Genomic DNA, 23,209 nt, shown 5'->3' with positions numbered 1-23,209 from the left:
GCCGATCTGACCAATCCGTCTTTTGTATCCCAGAGCATTATACATGAGCCTCTAACAAAGACAAATAGGTCCGGGGGACTGTTTTATGCGTGACGCCATCAAACGCGTGACCTTGGGACTTTAATTGAACTGTGATCCATGTGTCTGCTCACTGAATGAAACGCAGAGTGAGATGAAGAAAATCCCTCGCCGAGCTTAAAGGTTGACGCTGCATCCAAAACTACAAATAACAAGCACTGAAATCTGAGTGGAATTTTAATGCCTGTTTGTGTAAAAAGCTCCTTAACATTCAGAGTGAAGACAAAGACGATTCTAATTTCCAGCAGCCTAATGCAGTGTGTAGGACATGGATCGGTTGCAGCAGTACAGCAGCCTCGCAGTTTGGCTGACGTTCAAAAAAAAAAAAGAAAGAAACATTTAATGCTGAGGTCATTTTGGCACGCCGCCGCACTCCTCTCTATTTACACTTCCATCATAGTTTACTGTACACACAAGTCTTACCATAGGCTATTAGAGAGCGTAATGGAACGGATTAAATACAATAATCAATCATAGCACCCCCCACGATCAGAACGCGAGGCTCACTGTGGACACTATATACTCTGTCACTTTCATTTTCTCTCACTCACAACTTCTACTGCTGTTATGTGAAGCAGCTCGGAGTGAGGGAGCAGATTACAGTTCAGTTTCCCTCAAGGACACTTGGTCATGACACATTACTGCTGATGACGGTTGCAAGGATCAAGCTTGTGACATCTCAGCTGGAGTGCTGCACTGATGGGAGTTTGGTTTGTGACTATCCGGCGCCCCAGGCTGAACGGAAGGGGGGGGGGCTCCTACGGTGTCCGGACTGGAACGTCTTTGGAGACATTCAATGAACTTTTTTTTTAACCTTTGATGTCGCTGTGTTTGGATTCGGAAGCAGGGTTCGGGTGACATCTGCAAAACTGCTCACAAAACTTGAAAAAGTATGATGTTATGTGAGAGTTTGGCAAAGTTTTGTTATGTCGACGGAAACAAGCTGTGCTCCAGAGACAGATTTTGCAGAGGAGATTTTAAGTCAAAGTATGGCAGCTGAATGCTTTAACCATTAGGGATGTGTCAGCTCATTGATTATTAAATGAATGTGTGGAGGCGTGTTTGAGCGTTGGGTGAAGTCAGAAAGAAAAATCACTGTTTTGCTTTGCATCAGAGGTGTCAAAAGTTTTCTTTAGTCTGGTAGAAGTACAGATCTGTGTATAAAAAAGAACTGTTGTAAAAGTAAGAGTACTGATTCATCTGAACTGACATTTCTACTGTTTCTGTGCGGAGCTAACTGAACCTCATGTCATATTTGGGAGACTATTAAACTGAAATCTAATCTTCAAGTAAAAGATAAAAACAATACACTAAAAATAATGACCATTAACTTTGCTCCAATGTGCCAATCAGCTGGATGGTGAACGTGGTGCTGCAGTGAATCTGCTCCGGTGTCGTCAGCGATGTGGGCTCGTTCGCTTTCATCCATGTTGCTGCAAGTTCTCCCTTTTTGGATCGGAAATTGCATTCACTCGACACATTTTTTCTCTCGTCTGTTTCGTCTTGATAGGTCTTTTATGTTTACATCATTATGCATGTGGCGCCACTGATATTTACTGATTTATACACCGAGGAATCAGCTTTTTATTTGTTATTGTGCCGTGTCTTTAAATCTGTCTCGATGTTGGGAATAAAAGCAATCGATTAATCCAGCGATAGCAATATTTCCATTTAAATAAATGTCTGTTAAGTCTCTATCTATCGCCGAATAAGGTAACACAATGGTGATTGAGCCTATGATGAAAGCCTTTGCATTTGCAGTATTACAGACTGGGTGTCTGTGGCAACTTTTGCGGGAAAAAAAATCACAAGCAGCGCCCAGTTAGTGACGCGTTTTCCATCAGCCAGCAGTGGTTGGTCTGCCAGAGAGGGTAGGCGGAGCTAAGCGGCTGCTTTTCTGGTCTCTGCGAGTGTTGCGAGTAAACAGTAATCTACTATGGCTGAACAAACAAAGAAAAGATCGATGACTACAGATACAACTTCAAAAATAAGTGAAAGAAAAAGAAACAAATTTGACGCTATTTTTATCTTATTCTATTTCTTATTTTTATTCTTCTTCTTTGTAAATCGTTCTGCACCAAAATCACCAAAACAAATTCCTTGTATGTGTAAACCTACTCCGCAATAAACCCCGTCTCTGATTATTTTATTATTTAACTCTCAGACAGCTTGAGACTCTGACAGGTTCATGGTATTTGCCACATGTTTCCGTAAAGACACTGAAAGACATCCAAAATAAAGCAATGAATGTGAGCGTGGAGTCGTGGAACAAACATGAAGGCCACATTCGGTGATAGAAAATAAAGCGGGAGTAGAAAACTGGAAGAAAAGTCATCCTGAAATATTTGAGCAAGCAGAGGACATAACTGTTGCTCTGCTTTGTTCACATACTCTGCCTAGCTCCTGTTTATACAACTCTAACTCCTCTCTACAGCGTCCGAAATTACAAGGCCACCGCTCTGCCTCCTCTGAATACTCCTCTTCACTCATTACTGACCAGTTATTAAATTGATTCCTTTCTTAGAATCATCACAGAAGGTAATTATGTGTTTGATAAAAGGCTAATTTGAGTCATGTAGAAAGTAGAAAATGCTTTAATGCCAACATCACAGCCTCCGAGATGATTAATGGTACAAATGCAAGGCCGAGCCTGCGTACCTGATAAAAAAAAGTGGAGCGCCCTGAGCAATGTCACCTTGGTGACACATAGAGAGTACAGAGATTGGTAGGGGAGGAGAGGGAGAGTGTCTTAATTGCACCCTGTCCTTCTTTGTTCTCCTTTGCACCGTGTCTCTAAGATACCACCCAGACTCCCTCTGATCCTCTGTGATAGAGGCTAAATGTGGGCAGGAAAAACCTCTCAGCGCTTCAAATGCAGGAAGTGCGTGAGATGTACAGTAAGTACACTCCAAGACTCTGAGATGCTGAACTCTGCGGCTGTGTCAAAAAAGAATCTGCTATGTTACCCTAGATAGAAACAAGCTGCAGATTGAGAGGAAGGCATATCCACTTGTAATAAAGAAAGGAGGGGCAGAAGGACACGACTAAAGCACAGACACCAGCAATTTGCCTTATCTAGCCTGACAGGCTCTGGAGCGAAAGCAGAGAGGGGGGAGACGGCTTTTTGCTCGGGGTGAGGCCACAGACGATGAGAGAAAAAGGCCTCAGATGTTCCAAGTGGTGCAAAATGAAACAGCAGTTACAACAAAGAGCAATGGCAAACGTCTTGAGCTTAACCACTGTGCAGCTGTAGAGGACCGGCGCTCGCTAACATGTTGGGTGAAGACATTAGTCAAGGTTTACAGCATTAAAGAATCGATACCGGAGCAGCAATGAAGGCAAACAGTGATATTTGGATTCATCTTCATGCCGACCGAGGATATCGAACTGCACTCCTCGCCCCAAAAACCCACGTGGGCCATAAATCTCAAATGTCAAAAAGTGGCTGAATGCAAGACTGAATAATTCAGTTTGGACTGAGAAAATTTGAGGGGATGAAACCAGGTGCAAACGCTCAACCTCTGTGGTTAAAATTCATACGTGGGAGAGCAAAGACAGATAGGATTAAAGATAGGGTTATGATGCTTTGATGTGAACACAGTATAAACTAGCATACCGTGTCGCTAACAAAAACATTTCACAGCCTTAAGAAGCTCACTGTCTTTGGGATGAGCTAATAGGATTGCAACTTGAAACCTGCTTTTGGCAAATTGATTAAGCTCCTGTCAGACGAGGGTAAACCAGACAGAACGACACAAGTTTGCTTAACTATTTTTGAACATTTTAAATTCAGTCAGTCTTTGCTATTTATGTCGGGGCGCTGCTGTAATAAGACAAGTGAAAGTGTGAAAAAGCCTCGGGGATGCTGAAACATTTACTGCATAAGAGAAGCTCGACACCATCTGGTTGTTGTTTCATTTCTGTCATCAGTGTTTCCATGTGCAAGAACGTCCCTGCACGTGATTATTTTTCATGCTCAGTAACATCCAATTTTCAGATAAACCCAGACACGGAGCCAAGCTCAGTCTAATAAAGGCTGCAGCATACATTAGCATATCACACGTTGTGCACCTATCCTGTTGATCACAAACGCATCTCACAACAACTCCAACTCCAACTGTGATGCTGCCACAGTGAAGGCTTTGGAGATGGCTGTTTCTATACTTTGAGACAGGTGGGATGAAACGCAACGCACCAACAGCAGTCAAGCTAAAGGCACATTGCAGTGTTCTCCTGCACACTTCACAAACTCTGCGTTCTGCATGGCTTGACAGATTGGGTTCGGCGATGGGCCCCCGTGTCTCTTCTTTTAATGTGCAACAAAAGAAGCAGGACAAAGTAGCATCAAGGTTTGAACAAAGTAAAGGAAGATTCGGTTTCAGAAATGGCTTCTGTGACATGTTTTTAACAACCGCATCCGACAAAAGACAGTTTGTGCGATCTCCAAGATGTGAGAGGAGTGTTATACATGCAGAAAACATGGATGATGTTTATGTGCAAACCCACTGAGTGTTGTGGGATGAATAGAGTTGCCCCTGCCAATTGTGGGAGCGCATGTAGGATGCTATAAAAGACTTGATTCAAGAGCGAGGAAGAAAGAAGCTCTAGTTACACAAACATTCCTCCTTAAAAACAGGCCTCCTATGGTTGCCAAAATATCTGAAATAACCTCTGAGGTTTGCTTGCAGCTCGATGGACCTGGTCAAAGGGACAGTGGCTGAAGACAGATTTATACTTTTGTGCCGGGCGGTTGCAGGGGAAAAGTAAAGATGCTCTGTAGCTCCTCCAAAGCTCATGAAAACCTCCTCGTAAAAGTTACCACACATCCGGGCTGTGGAGATACCACATAAGAGACCACAAGGATCGGTCAGCCCGGGCTTGCATTTCCTCCTCTGAGTTTTCAGTCCCAGCAGAGATGAAAAGAATACACAGAGCGATTCAAATTCAATATCAGCACCATGAATAATAAAGCTGTAGTCTAGTTTCATGCACAATTAGCTGCACATACATTTTAATGGTGTGCTGTTAAACCATTGAGCCTCATTAACCTCTTCAACCTCATCAGAACCAATGGTGGTGTCTGTTTATTCTCATAGAACTATTTCCTATTGAAATAAGTGCGTTGACGCAGGTTTTTCAGACCCGGAAAGACTCGCTTATAGATTCCGATTGTCTCTTTTCCCATTGCCAGTGAAGTATACTCCTTTCGGTCTCTTTTCTGCTGCGCCACCGTCTGACGTCACAAACGCACTTGAGACAGGGTTAGTAAACAGTGAAGATGTTACAGTGGTTAGGTCTTTATTGTATCTGTTACTCATTCAGTCTGTGTATCAAACTCGGTGCTGACAAATTTGGAACGATGTTCGAGTGCTGCTCGGACAGAGACGGGCGGAATTTGTAGCTGAGATGACGAGGAGTCGCAGAAGTTGCAGAGGGAGCATAGCATCGCGCCGGAAAGGGGGCGGAGATTAGCTTGTCAACACGGGTTTTGTGTTCCCATCAATGCCGGAGCCGAGGCGATAATTACCCGGGTCTGAATGGCAATTGTACTCTTTCCCATTATGCAAAAAAGTTGGGTGTTATCTGGTTTTTTGCCCAGTGGGAAAGCGGCTATAGTGAGGTTCTGTCTTTGTAGGAGCCTCTGCAGAACTTTAAGTTGAGTCACTGCACTCAAAAGAATATAAATGAGATTTCACTTTAAGGTTATTTATCCATCTCGTGCACAGAATCCAAATGCACAAGTGACATTATTATCACTTGCAACTTCAAAGTAATGCAGACTAAAGCGCTGATAGCTGCTGATGGCAAACCTGTTGCCTGATAAAAAGCTTCCCTGCTGCTACATTTGTACATTTTTGCTGCCTTTGGATGAATTTACTTTATTTCTGCACGCCAACAAAGAAGGAATCAGTAAAGAGTGATACTCCTACCTGTAAGGTGAACAGCACGACCTCTTATTGAGTGAGTGTGGGCGTACGGTACAACTCCAAAGAGCGGAAAGCTAGTGCAGAGGCATCCTAGGGCAGTGCTTGATGTTTTGAAGGGATGGTAATAAAGGAACATTTCATCTTAAAATTAGATTCTGCACCACAAGAAGAGGAGATGATAAATTTGCACTTTTGAGCTCCATCTCTACATTTAAATGGACGAGTTATGTTTGAAAGTTTATCTCTGTCAGAGGGATGAAATTTGGTTTATCTCCCTCTTCACACAATGACCTCTAAAAACCCATTTTGACCAGATAATAGCTCAATATAGGGCCGAATTAAAGAAGGTATTTCAGGACAGTTCAGTCTGCATGCAAACATAGCATAATGTACTATACTTCCCAAACTGACTCACCAGCTACGAACGTACCGGCCTGAACCTGTTACGTGGCTGTCTAGAAACTTAAAATTGAGACAGGAAAGATGAGAACAACTCGTCTACAAATTATATCAGCTATAATGCTATCCCTGATTTATGTTTTCTCCGCCTGAATCAGAAGAAACATCAATCATAGCCATGCCAGGCTCCTCGTTAGCGAACATGAACGAAAGTCCCCAGACTCTGTGACTCAAAGAAACGACGATCTGAGTACGAGGAAATTCATTAGCTACAGGTGTAGTTACCAGTTTCTCAAGTTACAACATTTTCAGCTATTTGCAAGTAAAACAAAAGCAATGTGCTACGTGTATTTTTTTTACGCCATTTGGAAGTCTGATTTGTTGATCTATCCATCTATCAATCCTCCTAACTACAGGGTTTATATGGCTTATAACTCGTCAGTACAGAGTTTAACGCCAACATCCATCCGTTTTCTAGACCGCTTATCCTGTTCAGGGTTGCGCGGTGGCTGGAGCCAATCCTAGCTGTCATTGGGCGAGAGGCGGGGTTACAACCTGGACTGATCACCAGTCAATCACAGGGCTGACACATAGAGACAGACAACCTTTCACACTCACATTCACACCTACGGGCAATTTAGAGTCACCATTGTACCTAACGAGCGTGTCTTTGGACTGTGGGGAGGAAGCCGGAGTACCCGGAGGGAACCCACGTGTGCACGGGTAGAGCATGCAAACTCCACACGGAAAGGCCCACTTCACTTCAACCGGGACTCAAACCTTCTAGCTGTGAGGCAACAGCGCTAACCGCTGCTCCACCTTGCAGCTTTCCTTATATTTATTGCAGAGAAAAAGTACACTGACAAACCCAGGAGAGAAAAAGTTGAACTATTTGATAAAATTACCAGGTAAGAGAATCATTACACCGAACAAATATTACAAACTAGGCCTTACATAGTTTTGGTTTAACCTCTACAGTTGCCCCACAGTGTTTATAATCTTTCAGCTGAGGGCTCATGCTTATTGCCTGTAACGTTTGTCTAGTTGACGGTTCAGTTCTTCTGTTTGGATGCTTATAAAAGCGCTGTTGGCAGTGCATCCCAACACACAGCAGCTTGTTTCTGTTGTTTCCTAGCAGACAAAAGTAACAAAAAGGCACCTTGAGCCAATACAAAGTCAATGGAAGGCCATGAATTGTTTTCCCTTCTGGTGTGGGCAGGAGTAAATTTGGCTGTCTCTACAAGTGATTGAGCAAGGTGGATGAGCACCTTAGATTTAAAAAATGTGTGAGCATAGGGACTTATTAAATACCGACTAACACAAAATACACGAGCATAAAAAAAACCTCCAAAACAACACAAACCTAAATCCCCAGTCACACACTCTGATCTGACAGTGTGAGACTAAGGACTCTGCTGAAGGCCACGACTGTAACCTCGGCTATTTCTAAGATGAAAGGGCCACAAATTGTTTTGGACAACTGGAACAACGAAGTGGATTTAATGTCAAAACAGCAGCCTGGCAAACTGACAATGCACTCTACCCGGAGGCCTACTTCTGATGATTGCAGTCGCATTACTGCCTGCACAGTTCTAAAAACTACTGAATTCTCCGAATAGAGCCTCATCTCCTGGCAGTGTAGCCTGCCAAAGACTCAGGCCTGTATGTATATTAGATAGTTTCATGATTCACTCTCTCATGTCTGTGCAGCAGCCCGACAAAGACAAACTCATGTCCATTTATTGTACTTGGCGATTAAAGCGATTCTGATTGATGACAGAGCGAGAAATTAATTTAGTTTGTTGAATTAATGCGAGAATTAAACATGACGCCTGTTCATCAAAAGCCTGAGCCTTCATGTGCAGAAAAAAGGCGGCCTTCTTCCTAAAATAGCTGAGTAGTGTGGAATCACAGCGAGCCCTGCACCCTGGTGACACAGTCGCTGATTTATTCTGTCATTACTGTGAATAATCGGCCCTTCAAAATGCTCCTCTATTATCTGCAGACGGGATGACGAACCATATTTCATTTTGATTCAAGTATTTATTGCAGTGATTCCCAGTAAAGACCGCCTGCCTGTAACCCTAAGAGGCCACCTATCTCTGCCCCGCATGCAATCACAAACACTGTTTAGACGTAAACGAGCGTTTCTTACCGTTCTGGATGTCCAATATGTGGTGTTTGTCTAACATCCATCCTCCCATGTTGGAAGCATCCAGCTCGTAGCCTTGCAACACAGCCGTCCTCTTCTCCCAGAGCACCACATCAAGGCAGGACTCGTATTCATATCCCACCGACACTGAAAGCAATGATGGCAGACGCCCATGGTGAGCAAGGTTGCAGCCTCCTTACCTGACACTTAGGCAGCAATGAGGCTTGTAGTCTATAAGACATTCAGCACACGTTGTGGCTGTATGTCTGTGTTCGCCGGCTCTGCTCTCTCGTTCACTGTGTCATTTTCTCCAGCTGGGATGGTTTTAGCAGACCTGTGGGGGTTTCTGGGTCTCACCTGCACAGTTTAGATTTTATGCACTCTCCTCTCATTTGTCTGTTTTATCTTGTGTAAATGCAAATAAAGCTGGAATGGCATGTAAAGTGGCTTGAATTAGCAATAAACAATAAAGGCTCAGATGGTGCCCATTATGGTAAATATCATAAACGCCGGGCTGTGAGTGAATCCTGGTTGTCTGGACTGAGAGTCCTTTTTCCTCGCTGCAATATATAAGCTGGAATGTTTTAACGTTCCTGCTTTTTATTAAAATCCCATCACTTTATTTTTGACAAAACATTAAGATGTAAGTGTTACAGCGTGTAGTAATTACACCCTAATGCTGCCTAATGCTCGTTCAACTCTAATTAAAATAATAAAGATATTCTGCGATTTATGAGGCAATAAAAAAATTCTTGTTATTGTTTGTCATTAGATTTTATTGCAGCTATTGACTTTTGTCTTCTTCTGGCTGCTGCCTCAGAGGCAATATTTCAGTCTGCGCACTCGCTGCAGCTGTAATTTCATACATGCAAAACAAAGAAGTCAGCAAAAGAGCAGTGGCCTTCAAAAAATGCAGCACTGGGGAATTTCCGAATTTCACACCACCTGCTAAATCTTTATCGCACATAGTAACAAATGCAGTCCTCGTCTAAATAACTCTCAGTTTTGAAAAAAAAAAAAAAAATCAATCTTCAAAGTTCATCTAAGGTTCAGTGCCTGAAGGAAGCACGAGTATCCGAGAGTGAACCTACGCTCACACAACATCTCCAGTCGGCAGCTTCACAGCAGGTACTCACCCACAGCCTCCGCCAGGCCAAAGACCTTCTGATTGTAGGCGTCTGTTTTATCCCAGATGAAGGTGTACGAGAGGTCGGGGAAGGCAGGGAATGACTTCTGGAACTGACGGCCCATGACGGCCACCATCAGGTGCACCTTCATCAGGCCAAAGGGGAGACGGTCTTGGGTCAGGAGCACCTTGAGGATGGGCTTGTAGCCAGCCGCCCTGGAGCTCAGGTAGACCAGGTTGAGGTCGCTGCCTGGTATGGCCACTTGCTCGTGAAGGACCTAAGAATTTAATTAGCAGTCAGATGGATGCCAGATACACAGTGGGGGATTAGACTTAAGTAAGAGGAGCAACAGGAGTTTAATGGTATTTAATGCAGAAGATGTCTCTAATTACAGTGTAAAATACATTATATTGATGTTATGTCATTAATATTATAATATATTGCACCTCCTTCATAGGGGTTCACTATAATCATACAGTGTGGAGCGATTCAGCCTCAAAAGACAATTTGTGTTTGTTGTCTTACAGAGCCGACTGATTAAAGATATGTTCTTACTTCAACTTAACAGCAGAGGAAATTCGTTAGTATGCTAATAGAGCAAACTCCACAGGCAATCAATGAACTCCCAATGCATTAATGAATTCTCATATTTGAATCTGGAAAAAAAGATTATTTTACTTGAACAAAAATTATAATCATTGCCAGGTCTTATGCTGCGTTCACATGGATTCAGGCAGCAAGCTGGATTTTGAATAGGAGGTTAAAATCAGAAGAGGCTGACAGAATGCCCTCCTTCATGTCAGAATTTACAATAGGATGTTAAAGCAGCTCCCTAAGAAAGCCAGAAAACAAAGCAACCTGGACAAAGACAAGATATTCATTTTTTCAGACAAAAAACTTCAATATATCTCACTCTGGCTCTGTCCATGCTGGAAATAAAGGAATGACCTTAAGTAGGTAGTAAATTTAATATTAAACTTAAGTTTGCAAAAGAATATTAAAAGCAAACGCTGTTTTACAGCTACAGGCATTATTTAAATTATTACATGAATATTTAGACATGATATATTTTGATTTAATATATTTAAATCAGTTCTCTGTTAACATTACAAAAGTGTAATGGTAAGATACAGTCGTGTATTTTATTCAGACTGTTTATTTGTTGCTCCTGGGTTGTTCAAAAGGGGTCTGCTTTATGCCTGAATCTATGCGAATGCAGCATCACTCTTCTATATCTTACAGTCTCTGTTAACGCACAGGTTTCACCTCAGGCTGTCGCTGCATTCATGCAGAAATATGTCAAAATTCAGATTCTTTTTACCCCAAATATTTAACGCAGATCTATTTCTTCCTTAAAGCTGCAAAGTCACATATTTGCATTCAAGGATTTTCAACTCCAACTGGAGCCAAAATGGATCCGAACCAAATCCAGAGGCATGGAACCTCCATGTGACGTGCCCTCGGAATTTATCAGTATTACTGTGAGGCAATTTATGGCTTAGTATTTGGGGAGACGCCTCAATTCAATCAAAGCTCAAAGGCAAACTGAAAGGCAAATCTGACTGTGTTTAAAATAAGCGAGAGAGGCCATGGTGAAAGGAAGATAACAGTATTATCGTAGCTCTCTGTTTGTGTATTTGCAACACTGCGGCTTGTAATGTTGGGATCAAACATGGGATGAATTATTAAAGTCATTCTAAACAATCAGATATATGGGCGCGAGTGAGTGAGTGTATAAGTTCTCTTGAGGTTACCTCTGTAGCAGCGATCTCACCTGGGTCTCGGGGATGATGGGACTGTCCTCTGGGGAGGTTTTGTACAGGGTGGAGAGGGGCGTCGCCAGGATGAGGGGGTTGGGTCTGATCAGGCCGGTGAGGTAGCAGCTGGGGATGTCGTTCTCTTCCCGCTTCATCACCACCGTGTCCATCACGTGGAAAACGTTCCAAGGCAGCCACACCGTGCGGTGCAGCATGGGGAACGGGGCGCGCTCGTAGCTCAGCGTCAAAGAAGCTCCGCCGTTGGCCAAGAGGTCAAACCTTAACACAAAATGATGAAAGCAAAAACACCGATTTGATAAACTGTATTATCTACACATTTATTTTGCTGCTGTGACAGGTCCCCTTATTTGTTGTGGGAAAAATCATGGGCAAAATAGTTATTGCCTATAATAAATAAGAGGAGTACTTTATTTGTGAGTGCCAGAGTTTTGTTTTTTTTGTGATCAAAGCTACCTTTCATCCCCGGAGCTGTGTGAGCAACTATTTTGAACATTAATTGTATTTTAAAGTAATAATCTTCAAGAGTTACAACCGGAGCCAACCGTGGACGTCACACATGCAACACTGTCTGGATATCTGGGAAGTGTGCTCCCGCAATTGCAATTTATCACCATAGGTGCCGCCAAAGAGAACGAAACCGAGATCTTCGAGATTACTGCTTTGAGCAATAAATACACTGTATTAAGGAGTATTTGCAGAATGACGGCCAGCACAATATAAATATGCCTCACGGTGTAACATGGGATTTCAAAGAAGCTGCTGCAAGAATTGTCACTGATTCAAGAAAACAAGCCCTTTCCCTGCATTGGCTTCCTGTTTATTTATGCATTGTTTCTTAATTTTATTGCTGACCTTCAAGGCTTCACATGACCACCCTGCTCATTATATCCAAGATCTGCTATCCCCCAATGAGCCTGGGTATCTTCTTAGATCAACAACTGACCTGCTAAAAATCTGGTATTCTAAATCCATCTTTTCCCTTTAAGTGCAAAGTAGCAGAGTAAATATAAATTTGAGGATTAAGCCTCATGATGCTTCTTCAATGGAAGAGAGAACTTTTCCTTTTTAAGTGTATTCCCTCTGTACAGCCTCCATATATTATTATCATTCACTGAATCTAATTTATGCCTTTTGTTAAACCAGGCGTGGTGAAAGGAGACACTTTATGGTTGGGTTTGGTTTCAGTCTCAGGAGTTCTCTTTGGCGAACTGGTTTTAATTAGTGCGACATTACTCAGGGAAAAGTTACTGGTTTAGAAATGAAGGGCGAGCCTTTGAAGTGCTGCTCTATATATTCGGTGAGCTCCACTACCCAGGGGGTAAAGCATCTGGGTGGTGACATTGCATGCATTCACACGCACAAAGACACACACACACGCACACGGACACAGATTTAAATGCTTATGCACGTCTCTCATGCACACACACACGCCAGAAGCCAAGCTGTGCAGCTGACCTAAAACAGCTTCCTTCTCAAGCTCTCTCCACTCTGGGCAGTGGGGAGCTCACAGCTGCAAGAGGCCAGGCTTTGATGCTGGCCCCCCCCCGAATACTCCCCACCCCCACCCCCCCTTCTTAACACACTGAGCGGATCTGTTGGCTAACCAAGTGTGATTATCCCCGACCATTTATCACGCTCCTTGTCAGAAGAGTTACAGGGCGGAATATCTGAAGAAATCAGCTAATCCTCGGCTATCTGGGGACCCGAGGATTGTGCTTCATAACAACAGCTGTACGATTCTCTGCCACTCATAAGCCTTTTATTCCACACTGGCAACACATAAACACGCAGCTTCTGTCTGCTGAATTTGAATGAAGGCCTGGTCCACCATGTCCGACAGCCGAAATAAAGCTCCTACCTGAGGTGAACCCTTCCTGTAAGAATCTGCGACATACGTTTGTCTTGTATGTGTTTGCGCTCTCCTCATTAAGGGTCCGTCAGCGGAAACAGCGGGAGAAGGTCAGACAGTAATCCCATGTTTTACTACACTGCGGGCAGATTGATTCTACCCTCGCTGATTCAATGCATTTTAAACAGCCTGGTTCAAAATGGCCTCCACCATTGTGACATTTGCATGAGGAATTGTTCTAGGGCACGATGTGCTGCTGTTTCAATTTGTTTTGACCGCTTTTTGGATGACTGCCAGGACGACTCCGCCGCTGCTGTAGGACAGACTTTTCTGCATTTTTTTTCATACTGGTCTGGGGTCAGCAGGGGTCCGTGCTACAAATAAATCTTTGCAAAGGTTGAAGCCAGAGGCTGAGCTTACTACGAGAGAGTGCTCGTGTTTATTTGGATATGTAAATCAGTGTTGATTGATGCACATGGACTGTCTCACTTACATGCCATCTTGCCGCGTGATGGTGTAGCCGTACTCCGGGTAGTGCAGGAAAGACACGTTGACTCCAATCAGCGGCGTCCCGTCTCCCGTAAGGACTTGACCCCGGATGACTGATGCCAGGCTGTGTGGGCAAACAAACACAGAAAGGGCTGAGTAAACAAACAATGCCAGCCGGTGTCAACGCTGCTAACAACTGTCATCCCTCAGCCGGCGGCACATGCAGGGAGGTATGATTTACTGACCGCTAGGAACACACAAATGTCAGTGGTTGTTATTCATGGAAAATGCCACCTTATAGAGCACCTCTCTGTCTATGTGTAATGCTTTTAAAAGCCCATAATTCAGTGGCATGAAGTTTTCCAGACATAAAGGACTGTTATGCCGCATCTTGCACATGTATTGCAGCATTGATATTCCACGAGGACACATAAATGGATGCCATTTTCTAACACGCTTAAGCCCCAGTTTTATCAAAAGCATTATTAGTGAGAGATGAGCTGCAACATATGAAGCCATGTTTAGCTCTTAGGGCGATTAAATTTGTGTGGCCGTCACAGAAAACACAGGGTATCAAAGAAACGCGTGGAATACACACAGCACATTATCGAGGCAGACAGATTCACAGCCTTCGAACAATGTAACACAGGGTCTTATGCACATCATAATTAGCATGTAAAAAGTATTAGAAATTAGTTTCAATACAAATTTGGAATATTGCCATTTAAGCTTTTAAAAACTTTCCAGATATTGGGTTTGAATTGTGTTATGTTATGATATTTATTATGAGATCACGCAATTAATTCCATGAACCAATAATAGGAAGAGTCACACAGCAGCAATTCAGCTGTTTACACCTAGCGTTGGCCCTGTCAGCGGGTGATAGTCGACGGGTGCATGTGTTGCGTGTCGACCACGTTTGTTGAGCGTTGAGGAAGTTGTTTTATTATCATTTATTACACAGCTGTGTTAATTACCTACTTAATTACAACATACCGAGGTCTGCTATTTTTCGATAACAGACTTTTGTTATGTAGAACAGACCGTTGCTAGGGATGCGGTTCTAATCAAACAATCCGTGGGACAAACTGTATTCATATCAATCCGCCGAATGAAGTCTGGTAAATTTGACGTCGGCTTGTTTACAGAGTGAAAAGAGAACAGCAGAGAGAAAGCACAAAAGGTTCAATGACAAAGACAAAACTGAAGGCTACGAGATTGTTAATGTTTAAATGTTTTTAATTACACCTGTTGTACATATTTTGTATTACACGTATTGCTTTTTATATTTGTATTCTGACTGCCTATTTGTTATCTTATTCTATTTAAGTCTTTTACTTAACCTACTTGGCAATAAACCCAGATTCTGATTCTGATTCTGGTAAACATTAAATGGAACACAGTATGGGAGACGGCGGTGTTTAAAGATGGTGAATGGAAAAGAAAATGTCAACAGACTGACAGTGACGAGACAGGAAACCTCCATCAGGTGCTGTGCTGATTCCTGCAGTCCTGTTCCCCCGTGTCTTACTTCACCATCAGTGGAAGTGTTTCCTTTTAATGTGAGTAAAAGTAACAGCTAGCTTAGCTACAGCTACTAAGAAGGCTACAGAGTTAACCATTGCTATGGACGCAGCTCTAACTGTGAGTGTAACAGACAATTTTTAAACATCTATCTATCTATCTATCTATCTATCTATCTATCTATCTAATCATTTTTAAAGACATAAAATAATTTCCAAATCAACATTTTGTCTCAAATAATTGACTTTGTAAGTAAATAGCCATTTGATAAGTGGGATAATGTACAGTGAGGGTTGTTATCGTGGCAGAACCCCTTCAGGGTGAGACAAAACCTTCTCACCCTGTCGAGGTTCCATTCTGAGATGACAACCTGCTCACTATACATTATCCCTTATTGCAGCACTAGCTAACGCTACAGAGACACCACTTAGCATTGTACTCATAGCTTTGAGAACAAATAGGGGAATCTAGGCCAACGGTGCATGCTAACTAACTAATTAACTAACTATGATATCAATTGTGAAGATTTTTGTTACACCCCATTTAGTGACCATTTGAAATGAAAATGTTCACATGGCAGCACTTCTTATGTCAATAAAACATAATCTGCCCTGCCTACAAAGTCAAAATTAGCCATGTTTTTAACTAAGTTTCTAGTAATTATCAAGGTTTATTTTCATTAAGATATCTGTAAATGCAAAATGTGACTCTCACCTTTGATATCAGATATGCATTTTTAATATTTCAATCGAAATTTACAGGGACTTAAAAGTAATAATCTGGAAGATATTCATTTAAATAAATGTCTGTTAAGTCACTATCAATCGCCGAATGAGGTAACACAATGGTGATTGAGCCTATGGCCCACTGATGAAAGCCTTTGCATTTGCAGTATTACAGACTGGGTGTCTGTGGCGACTTTCACAGAAAAAAATCACAAGCGGCGCCCAGTTAGTGATGCGTTTTCCATCACCCAGCAGTGGTTGGTCTGCCAGAGAATGTAGGCGGAGCTAAGCGGCTGCTTTTCCGGTCTCTGCGTGTGTTGCGAGATTGAGACTATGGCCTTTGCATTTGCAGTATTACAGACTGGGTGTCTGGTGCAACTTTCATGGAAAAGTGGCCCCCAGTTGTCCATCACCCAGCAGTGGTTGGTCTGCCAGAGAGGCCCGCAATCACCTATTATTGCCATAGGTGCCGTCAAACAGAAAGAAACTGAGATCTTTGAGATTACCACTTTAAATCATCAGTCTACTAAGTGAAGTCAACTTGTCAAATGAACTGCACTATACAACAAGCATTAAGAATATCACACCAGATTCACGAGTGGAATATTCAGTGTTACCATCACCCTGAACTTTCTGAATTAAGAAGTCCATATCCTAATCCATAAAGAGTTAGTAAGATTTAAGAGTGAGCGCTTTCAGAAAGAGAGACTGTTGTCAGTGTCATACCTGAGCGTGATAAAGGTCTGTGGTAGCACTCACGATGAAAGATAATATACCATCAAGAACTGTGATGGAACAAGCTCTTCAGCTCGGTTACAGATATCCTCTTGATGAGAGAAGTTGCAAAGCTCGACGGTTGACGTGTCAAGAGGCACTTCATGGAGAATCAGAACAACAAAATGCAACGCTGAAGGCAAACTGTCACGAAGATGAAAAATATGACAAGTGGTTTGAAAAGTGTAATGTAATTCTACCGAACAAACCAATCACCGCCGCGGTTTAGAAGGGTGAAGTCGCAAATGGTGTAGATTTGGAAGGAAAACGCACGAAAACTTTTGCTCTTTCCATCTGCACTTTTATGTACTCGCACACCTGGTGGCTTCCTTATAAAAGTCACCTCCTACTGCTGGCCAAAGAGCACTGCCATCAGAGCAGGTGGGGGTTGGAGGGGGTGTTAAATGCTTCACTTAAGGGCACCTCTTTGGTAGTTAGTCTAGCATGGAAGCGCATTACTCATTCACTTTGCCCACCCAGATTTCCCCTGCTGGCAAATGGATTTGCTTCTGGTCAAAAGGCCCTCCACCTCCAGCGTCTCCTCCCTCTGTGTTCACGTAAAAAAACTGTATTTTCTTTGGCATTTTTCCTCCATAAATCACAGACACAGAAGGTTCATACATGATTAAAGCTTCAAATATCCTTGGCGATTATTCAGCAGGACTGCAGGGCCCTTCATGTGCCTTCACGCGGCTTCGTGTTCGTATATTCCTTAAGTGTGAAGTCATTTGTAAAGTCAGTCCTTTATTTAAAGGTAAGACGCGGAGACAATGCGATATTTCTCCATCAACATTTAATCATCCCCTACTTCTCAACCACAGAGCGGAATTTCAAGAGTGTTCCCTGTGCATTTGTCACCAATGGGCAGAAAATGTCTCATTTTGCCACTTTATCTCCGGGTCATTACGTATATGAGACAAGGATGATCAACAGCTTTAGCCTCTCCTATTTCCCTCCCGCTCCGCGCCTGGCACAACTATCACCCATCCTTTATTTACCAGCTCAGGGAACAAGGCCACTTAAGAGCCCCGGCGAAGGTTCACTCTTTCTTCCCCGTGTCTCTATTAATCTTTAGAGAGGCAGACTGATGCTGCGAGAGCCGAACCCCCCACCCCCCCAAACAAATGCCGAGTCACACCACCTGCTGAAAGCCCCGAAATGAATCATATAATTCACGCGTTCTTATTCGTCATTGTCTCACACTGGCTGTGGAAAAACACCATCTGAAAACCCGGTGGGAGACATGCGTGGGGACATGCGATACGGCTGGGGAGCCTAGTGGGAGAAAAGAAAAAACACGAAACCACAACACATGTTTTATTCTCTGTGCTCCAAGAGGGACAAGTTTACTGCCGAGTTCTGAAACCTGACCGCGAGCTGAAATCTGCTCCCTTTCTTTTGGCTCACACAATGGTGTCTTAAGAAAAACAGGAGAGGAGTGACCTCTAACTGTTTCCCATCTCCGCACCGGCAGACATCAGATACTTTACGACGAGGAACAAGAGTCACCACTGCTGCTGGAGGTCTAGATGTTTTTCTAGAATTGTTCCACTGCATCAGAGACTTTTTATAATGTATACTCTGCCATAAATTATTCAGCCTATAACCTCCAATGAATGTTTGAAATTTCTGGGTCTCCAAACAAACAACTCTGTGCTGATGAGATACATAAGAAACAGAAGAGAGACCAGATATTGAGCAAGATGGAAAGTTAAAGGATCACCAAAGGTATTAACCCTTTCAACACTGCTGTAGGAATGAGTCTGCCAGTGCATACATTGTTTTTTCTGCTTATTTCTTGGTGTATCTTTCAATGGAGCGGTGCCTGCAAGCTAGTTCAGGAAGGCAACTCAAGCTGCACTGATTTCACACTTGACATGCGTCACTCTACACAATCACCCGACAAACACTTTAAGCTGCAAGATTTCCGCTCTCTCTCTCTGCTCTGTCATTGCCACCGTTGCCCTGCACCAGTGCTGCGCTCATACTTTCAGCCCCACCACCACCGCCCCAGCATCCACCTGCAGGCTTTAGCTAGGGGCGGTTTGAGATATTATCTCATCACTGCTCAAATTTCTGCATGTAAAATAAATCTGCGAGGAGTGATGAGGTCGGAGCCTCGACGCCAAACACAAGCTGTGTTCTGCTGCTGCAATAAACATGTCAAACGTGAGGTGTCTGACTGAAGTGCTTCATGAAACTAAAACTGCACAACCTACGAAAACCATAATAATTGATTCAAGTATTCAAATAGTGTCATAAATAACTACGATGGAGTATTAGGGCCACATTAAAGAAAAAAAAATAGGTCAGGAGAATAAAGTCAGAAAACAAGAAAGTAGTAATATTACAAGAATAAAGTTGCAATAATTACATAAAGGCTATTAGTAGCCTAGATGTAATTATGAAGGGGAATATAAGAAAAGCAGCCAGACGCCTGTGCTTAAATGAGGAACGTGTTAAGTTTAACTTCACAGTGATCATCTTGTGTATTAATGCTTGTAAATGACTGCACAGGAGGCTTAATGCAACTTTAGCCAGAGCTGTATTTATCGAACACACATAGCATGCATGTACCTCGTGAGAACATGCAAGATTTCCCACGTGGAAATGCTCAAGCACTTTACTCAGCTTTGCATGACAATACTATAGATTTCACAAATATGAAATATTTAAAGTGCTAAGTTAGCTCTCTTTGGCGGCACCTATAGCGATAAACGTCCACGGTTGGCTCCAGTTCAACCTTGATTTTCCGAATTTGTTTCTTTTTCTTTGGATTTTCACTTATTTTTGAAGTTGTATCTGTAGTCATCCATCTTTTCTTTGTTTGTTCAGCCATAGTAGATTACTGTTTACTCACAACACTTGCAGAGACCGGAAAAGTAACCGCTTAGCTCCGCCTACCCTCTCTGGCAGACCAACCACTGCTGGCTGATGGACACGCATCACTAACTGGGCGCCGCTTGTGATTTTTTCCGCAAAAGTCGCACCAGACACCCAGTCTGTAATAATGCAAATGCAAAGGCTTTCATCAGTGGGCCATAGGCTCAATCACCACTGTGTTACCTCAATCAGCGATAGATAGAGACTTAACAGACATTCATACAATGAAAAGAAACAAAAATCTTCGAGATTATAACTACAATCTTTCGACAATCAGCACCACTTTGTCATAAGTATCAGGACTAGTATCAGTAGTATCAGAAAGTGATTTTAGAGCAGGCGGCTCGAGCAATATGAGAACTTTATTCTCTTAATCTCAGATAATTTTTTCTTTGATGTGGCCCTAATACTCCGTAAACAAGAACATCCAATAATCAGACTTGTACTTTCTCAGATTTTGCTACATAAACACTCAAAACATGCTGATGCAAAAATCTTTACACACTAAGTTATTTGAACTCTTTCAAGTAGCCATTTTTTTTGGAGCACAGTGCACAGGCATTGTAAGAGTTTAATCTGCAATCAAAATACAGGTCCTACATTAGTATTTTTGCATATTTCGGTGTCACTTCTTGGAGTATCTTCAAAGCTTCATATCGCTGAAATCTGAACAACCTAAAGTAAGTTCTGTAAGTGGCTCCCTGTGGCCACTCGCTGTAGGTCCTTCTTCAAAGGGTTAAAATTCTATCCGAGGGAAACATTACAATGAAAACTGAATGAAAAAAAAGGTTATTAATTGTCTTCTAATTTAGTGGTGTGCATGTTTGCAGAGCCTCTAAAAAGCACCACGTCGTTTCGGACAATAAAACTAACTTGCACAAGGAGATAAAAAAGACCAGTGAGTATTTTGAGCGAGGGAGCTAATGCCAGTGCCAGACATGAAATCGACAGTAAGCTGAAGACAATGAGGATGAGGATTACTGAGAACCCGGCTGGGTGTGGGTGTGGGGGGGATTGTCTCATTCTATATTTTCAGTAAAGCATGCTATTTACATAAGGATTACTTTAAACTATTGGAGGAAATATTCCCAAAGCCCTCTGCACACAGTCGGCAATCATCTTCCTCCCCGTCAGTCATAGAACAAACTCGACAGATGCAGGACAGCAGGATTCAGCGAAAAATATCTCTCCGTCTCTACACCTTGAACATAGATGTAGCCAAGTGGTCTATTCATCAGGTATAGTGTTCATGTCCTTTGTATCAAACTTTTTCATCAATATCTTTACCTTGGACAGACTGTAAAATTTGAAGAGAATATAAAATAACATTGCAGAGGTTCCCACAATGAATGAATGACCCCACAGTGGAAGGTCCCCGCTTTCTTTCATCTGCATCAATGTCAAAATGTTTCTGAAAGACAGAAAACCTTCTCTGCTCGATGGGTTGTATAGGGGCAGTGGGGGAAAAAAAAGACTTACTGTATACATGAGCTGTTCTAGCAACTAAGCAACAACGTACACGCACTCTTCATTGAATCTCTGTGGGTCTGATTTACTTATATACTCGCTATATACTTGTTATATCTTCATTTACTTGATGTATTTACGATTTACCTCTAATTAACATACTATAGTGCACTAATTATATTACTATTAATATAAAAGTAAAGCTATTATTATACGTAGCCACACAGTGCAGCACATGTCAAAGTGTGCTTGGGGAAGATACTAAACCCTAAATCGTCATCCTATGAATGTGCATAGATGCTGATTGGAGATTGGCATAGCAGCCACTTTCAGTCAAAGCTGGTGTTCTCTGTAATCGGTAGAAGCAATAATATTTGAAATTGGCGCCATACCATTCCTACAACACCCAGCGTGCATTGCGCCCCTCCCTCTGAAAGGGCCCAGCGAGAGACGTTGGAGTGAAACGCTACCGTTTTCACTGCAGGCAATGAGTCAGAGCGGTACAGAATCTGAAATACGACGAGAATATACCGGTGGATCGTCTAAAAAACTCTTCAGGTCTGCAGTCTACATTTCAAACCTGATGATTTTGAACGAGACATGACTCAGTCATAAATGTGGAATGTCTGGGAGGGAAAACAAGAGAGCAGGCAGCGTTTCAAGGAACAAATTATTACATTTTACAGTATGTGGTTTTTTCAACTGAAGAGTGTAGACAGCGGGGGCGGGCATCCTGGATTGAGGAAGCTCCTGGCCTCCGCCAGATGATGCGTTTTACGTAGTCTGGCGGAGGTTTTCCAGGGCCCATTGGAGAAGCGGATAGAGCCCTCTAAAGGCACAGAGCAAAATTGCATTTTCCTACCATAATGGCATTAGCTTCCCATAATAGCATCATAGGACTGAGGTTGAAAATCGGTGCACTGGCCCTTTAAGTGGTTGGAAGACTAGAAAAGCTATATCGGTACAGCCCATTTTACATGCTGTATTGTGGCTATTTTACTTTTGTATCACATTCTACATTTACTATTCACTACATTATATACTGTAATTTACCACACTGTACACCATACTACATTTGATATTCTGTTTTACTGCCGTACTCTCTTCTACATCATGTTATACTAGATCTTACATTTTAATCTTTTTACTGTTTGAAAATTGAAAAAGAAAAGGATAGATTGAACACGACAGCAGGAGAGGTCTGGGACTGCAGGGTCTGGGACCCAAGAGAAATGAATTCTGGGAATTTAGAAACATATTCTGCTGCATTGTTCTGACCAGACTGATTCTTATATTTTACCATATTTTGTATTCTGTATCTTAATGTGTTATTTCAGTTTCTAACTGTGTAAAGCGCTTTGAATTACATAAAGTATGAATGGTGCTTTATAAATGAACTTGCCTTGCCTAGATTACATGATTAGATTTTATTGCCACTTTTATATTGCACCTTATATTATATGATAGCTTATACTTAATATCATAAATAAATAAAAATAAATACAGGAAGTGGCATTACTTAGTCTCATTTTATATCATCCTCATGTACACTACTGTTTACAGTACTCGCTATTAATCATGTCACTTTATCCCATAACTGTCACTTTAACTCCTACATGTAAACCAGTTCAATACACCTCTTGTTATATATTATTAACTTTATCTATTATTATTCTTTATTTGTACTTACTTACTTTCTTTTGTGTCTTTGTGGTGTTGAAACACCCAAACTTCCCCTCTGCAGATCATTAAAGGATGATCGTATCCTAAAGGGGTCTTTTGAGCTAACATCAGCACGCTAATGTGTTACCGTGATGCTGTACAACGTTAAGTCCATGATCTTAGTTTAGCATATTAGCTACAATCTGCTAATTGTACAAATATTATGTTACTGTACTTGATTTTTCAGCTGTTTACTTCTTCACAAGTATCTACTTTCTCCTCCTTCCATTTTCAAACAGGCTTGTTACTTTAGCCTAAAAGCATTTTAGGGGAATTATCAATTGAAGAAGATCAGTACTTCTTCTTTAACCTTTT

General features: G+C 42.2%; 1 protein-coding gene across 1 annotated transcript in view; it reads right to left on the bottom strand.

Annotated features, from left to right (window-relative positions):
* The window catches only part of LOC138597746 (teneurin-3), a 98,781-nt gene that overhangs the window by 24,888 nt on the left and 50,684 nt on the right, over positions 1–23,209 (bottom strand). Inside the window, exons 13-16 of the mRNA XM_069669227.1 lie at positions 13,804–13,923; positions 11,458–11,719; positions 9,693–9,960; positions 8,560–8,703 (exon numbers count right to left, since the gene is read on the bottom strand). Of these exons, the coding sequence (XP_069525328.1) occupies positions 8,560–8,703; positions 9,693–9,960; positions 11,458–11,719; positions 13,804–13,923 (794 nt within the window). The remainder of the gene's footprint in view (positions 1–8,559; positions 8,704–9,692; positions 9,961–11,457; positions 11,720–13,803; positions 13,924–23,209) is intronic.

This window comes from Semicossyphus pulcher, unplaced genomic scaffold (genome assembly GCF_022749685.1).
Source record: "Semicossyphus pulcher isolate SPU_LCO1_2020_fin unplaced genomic scaffold, fSemPul1.0.p SCAF_2, whole genome shotgun sequence".
Classification (NCBI taxonomy): domain Eukaryota; kingdom Metazoa; phylum Chordata; class Actinopteri; order Labriformes; family Labridae; genus Semicossyphus; species Semicossyphus pulcher.
The sequence above is the reverse complement of the archived record's forward strand: the minus strand, read 5'-3'. Positions and strand labels throughout refer to the sequence as shown.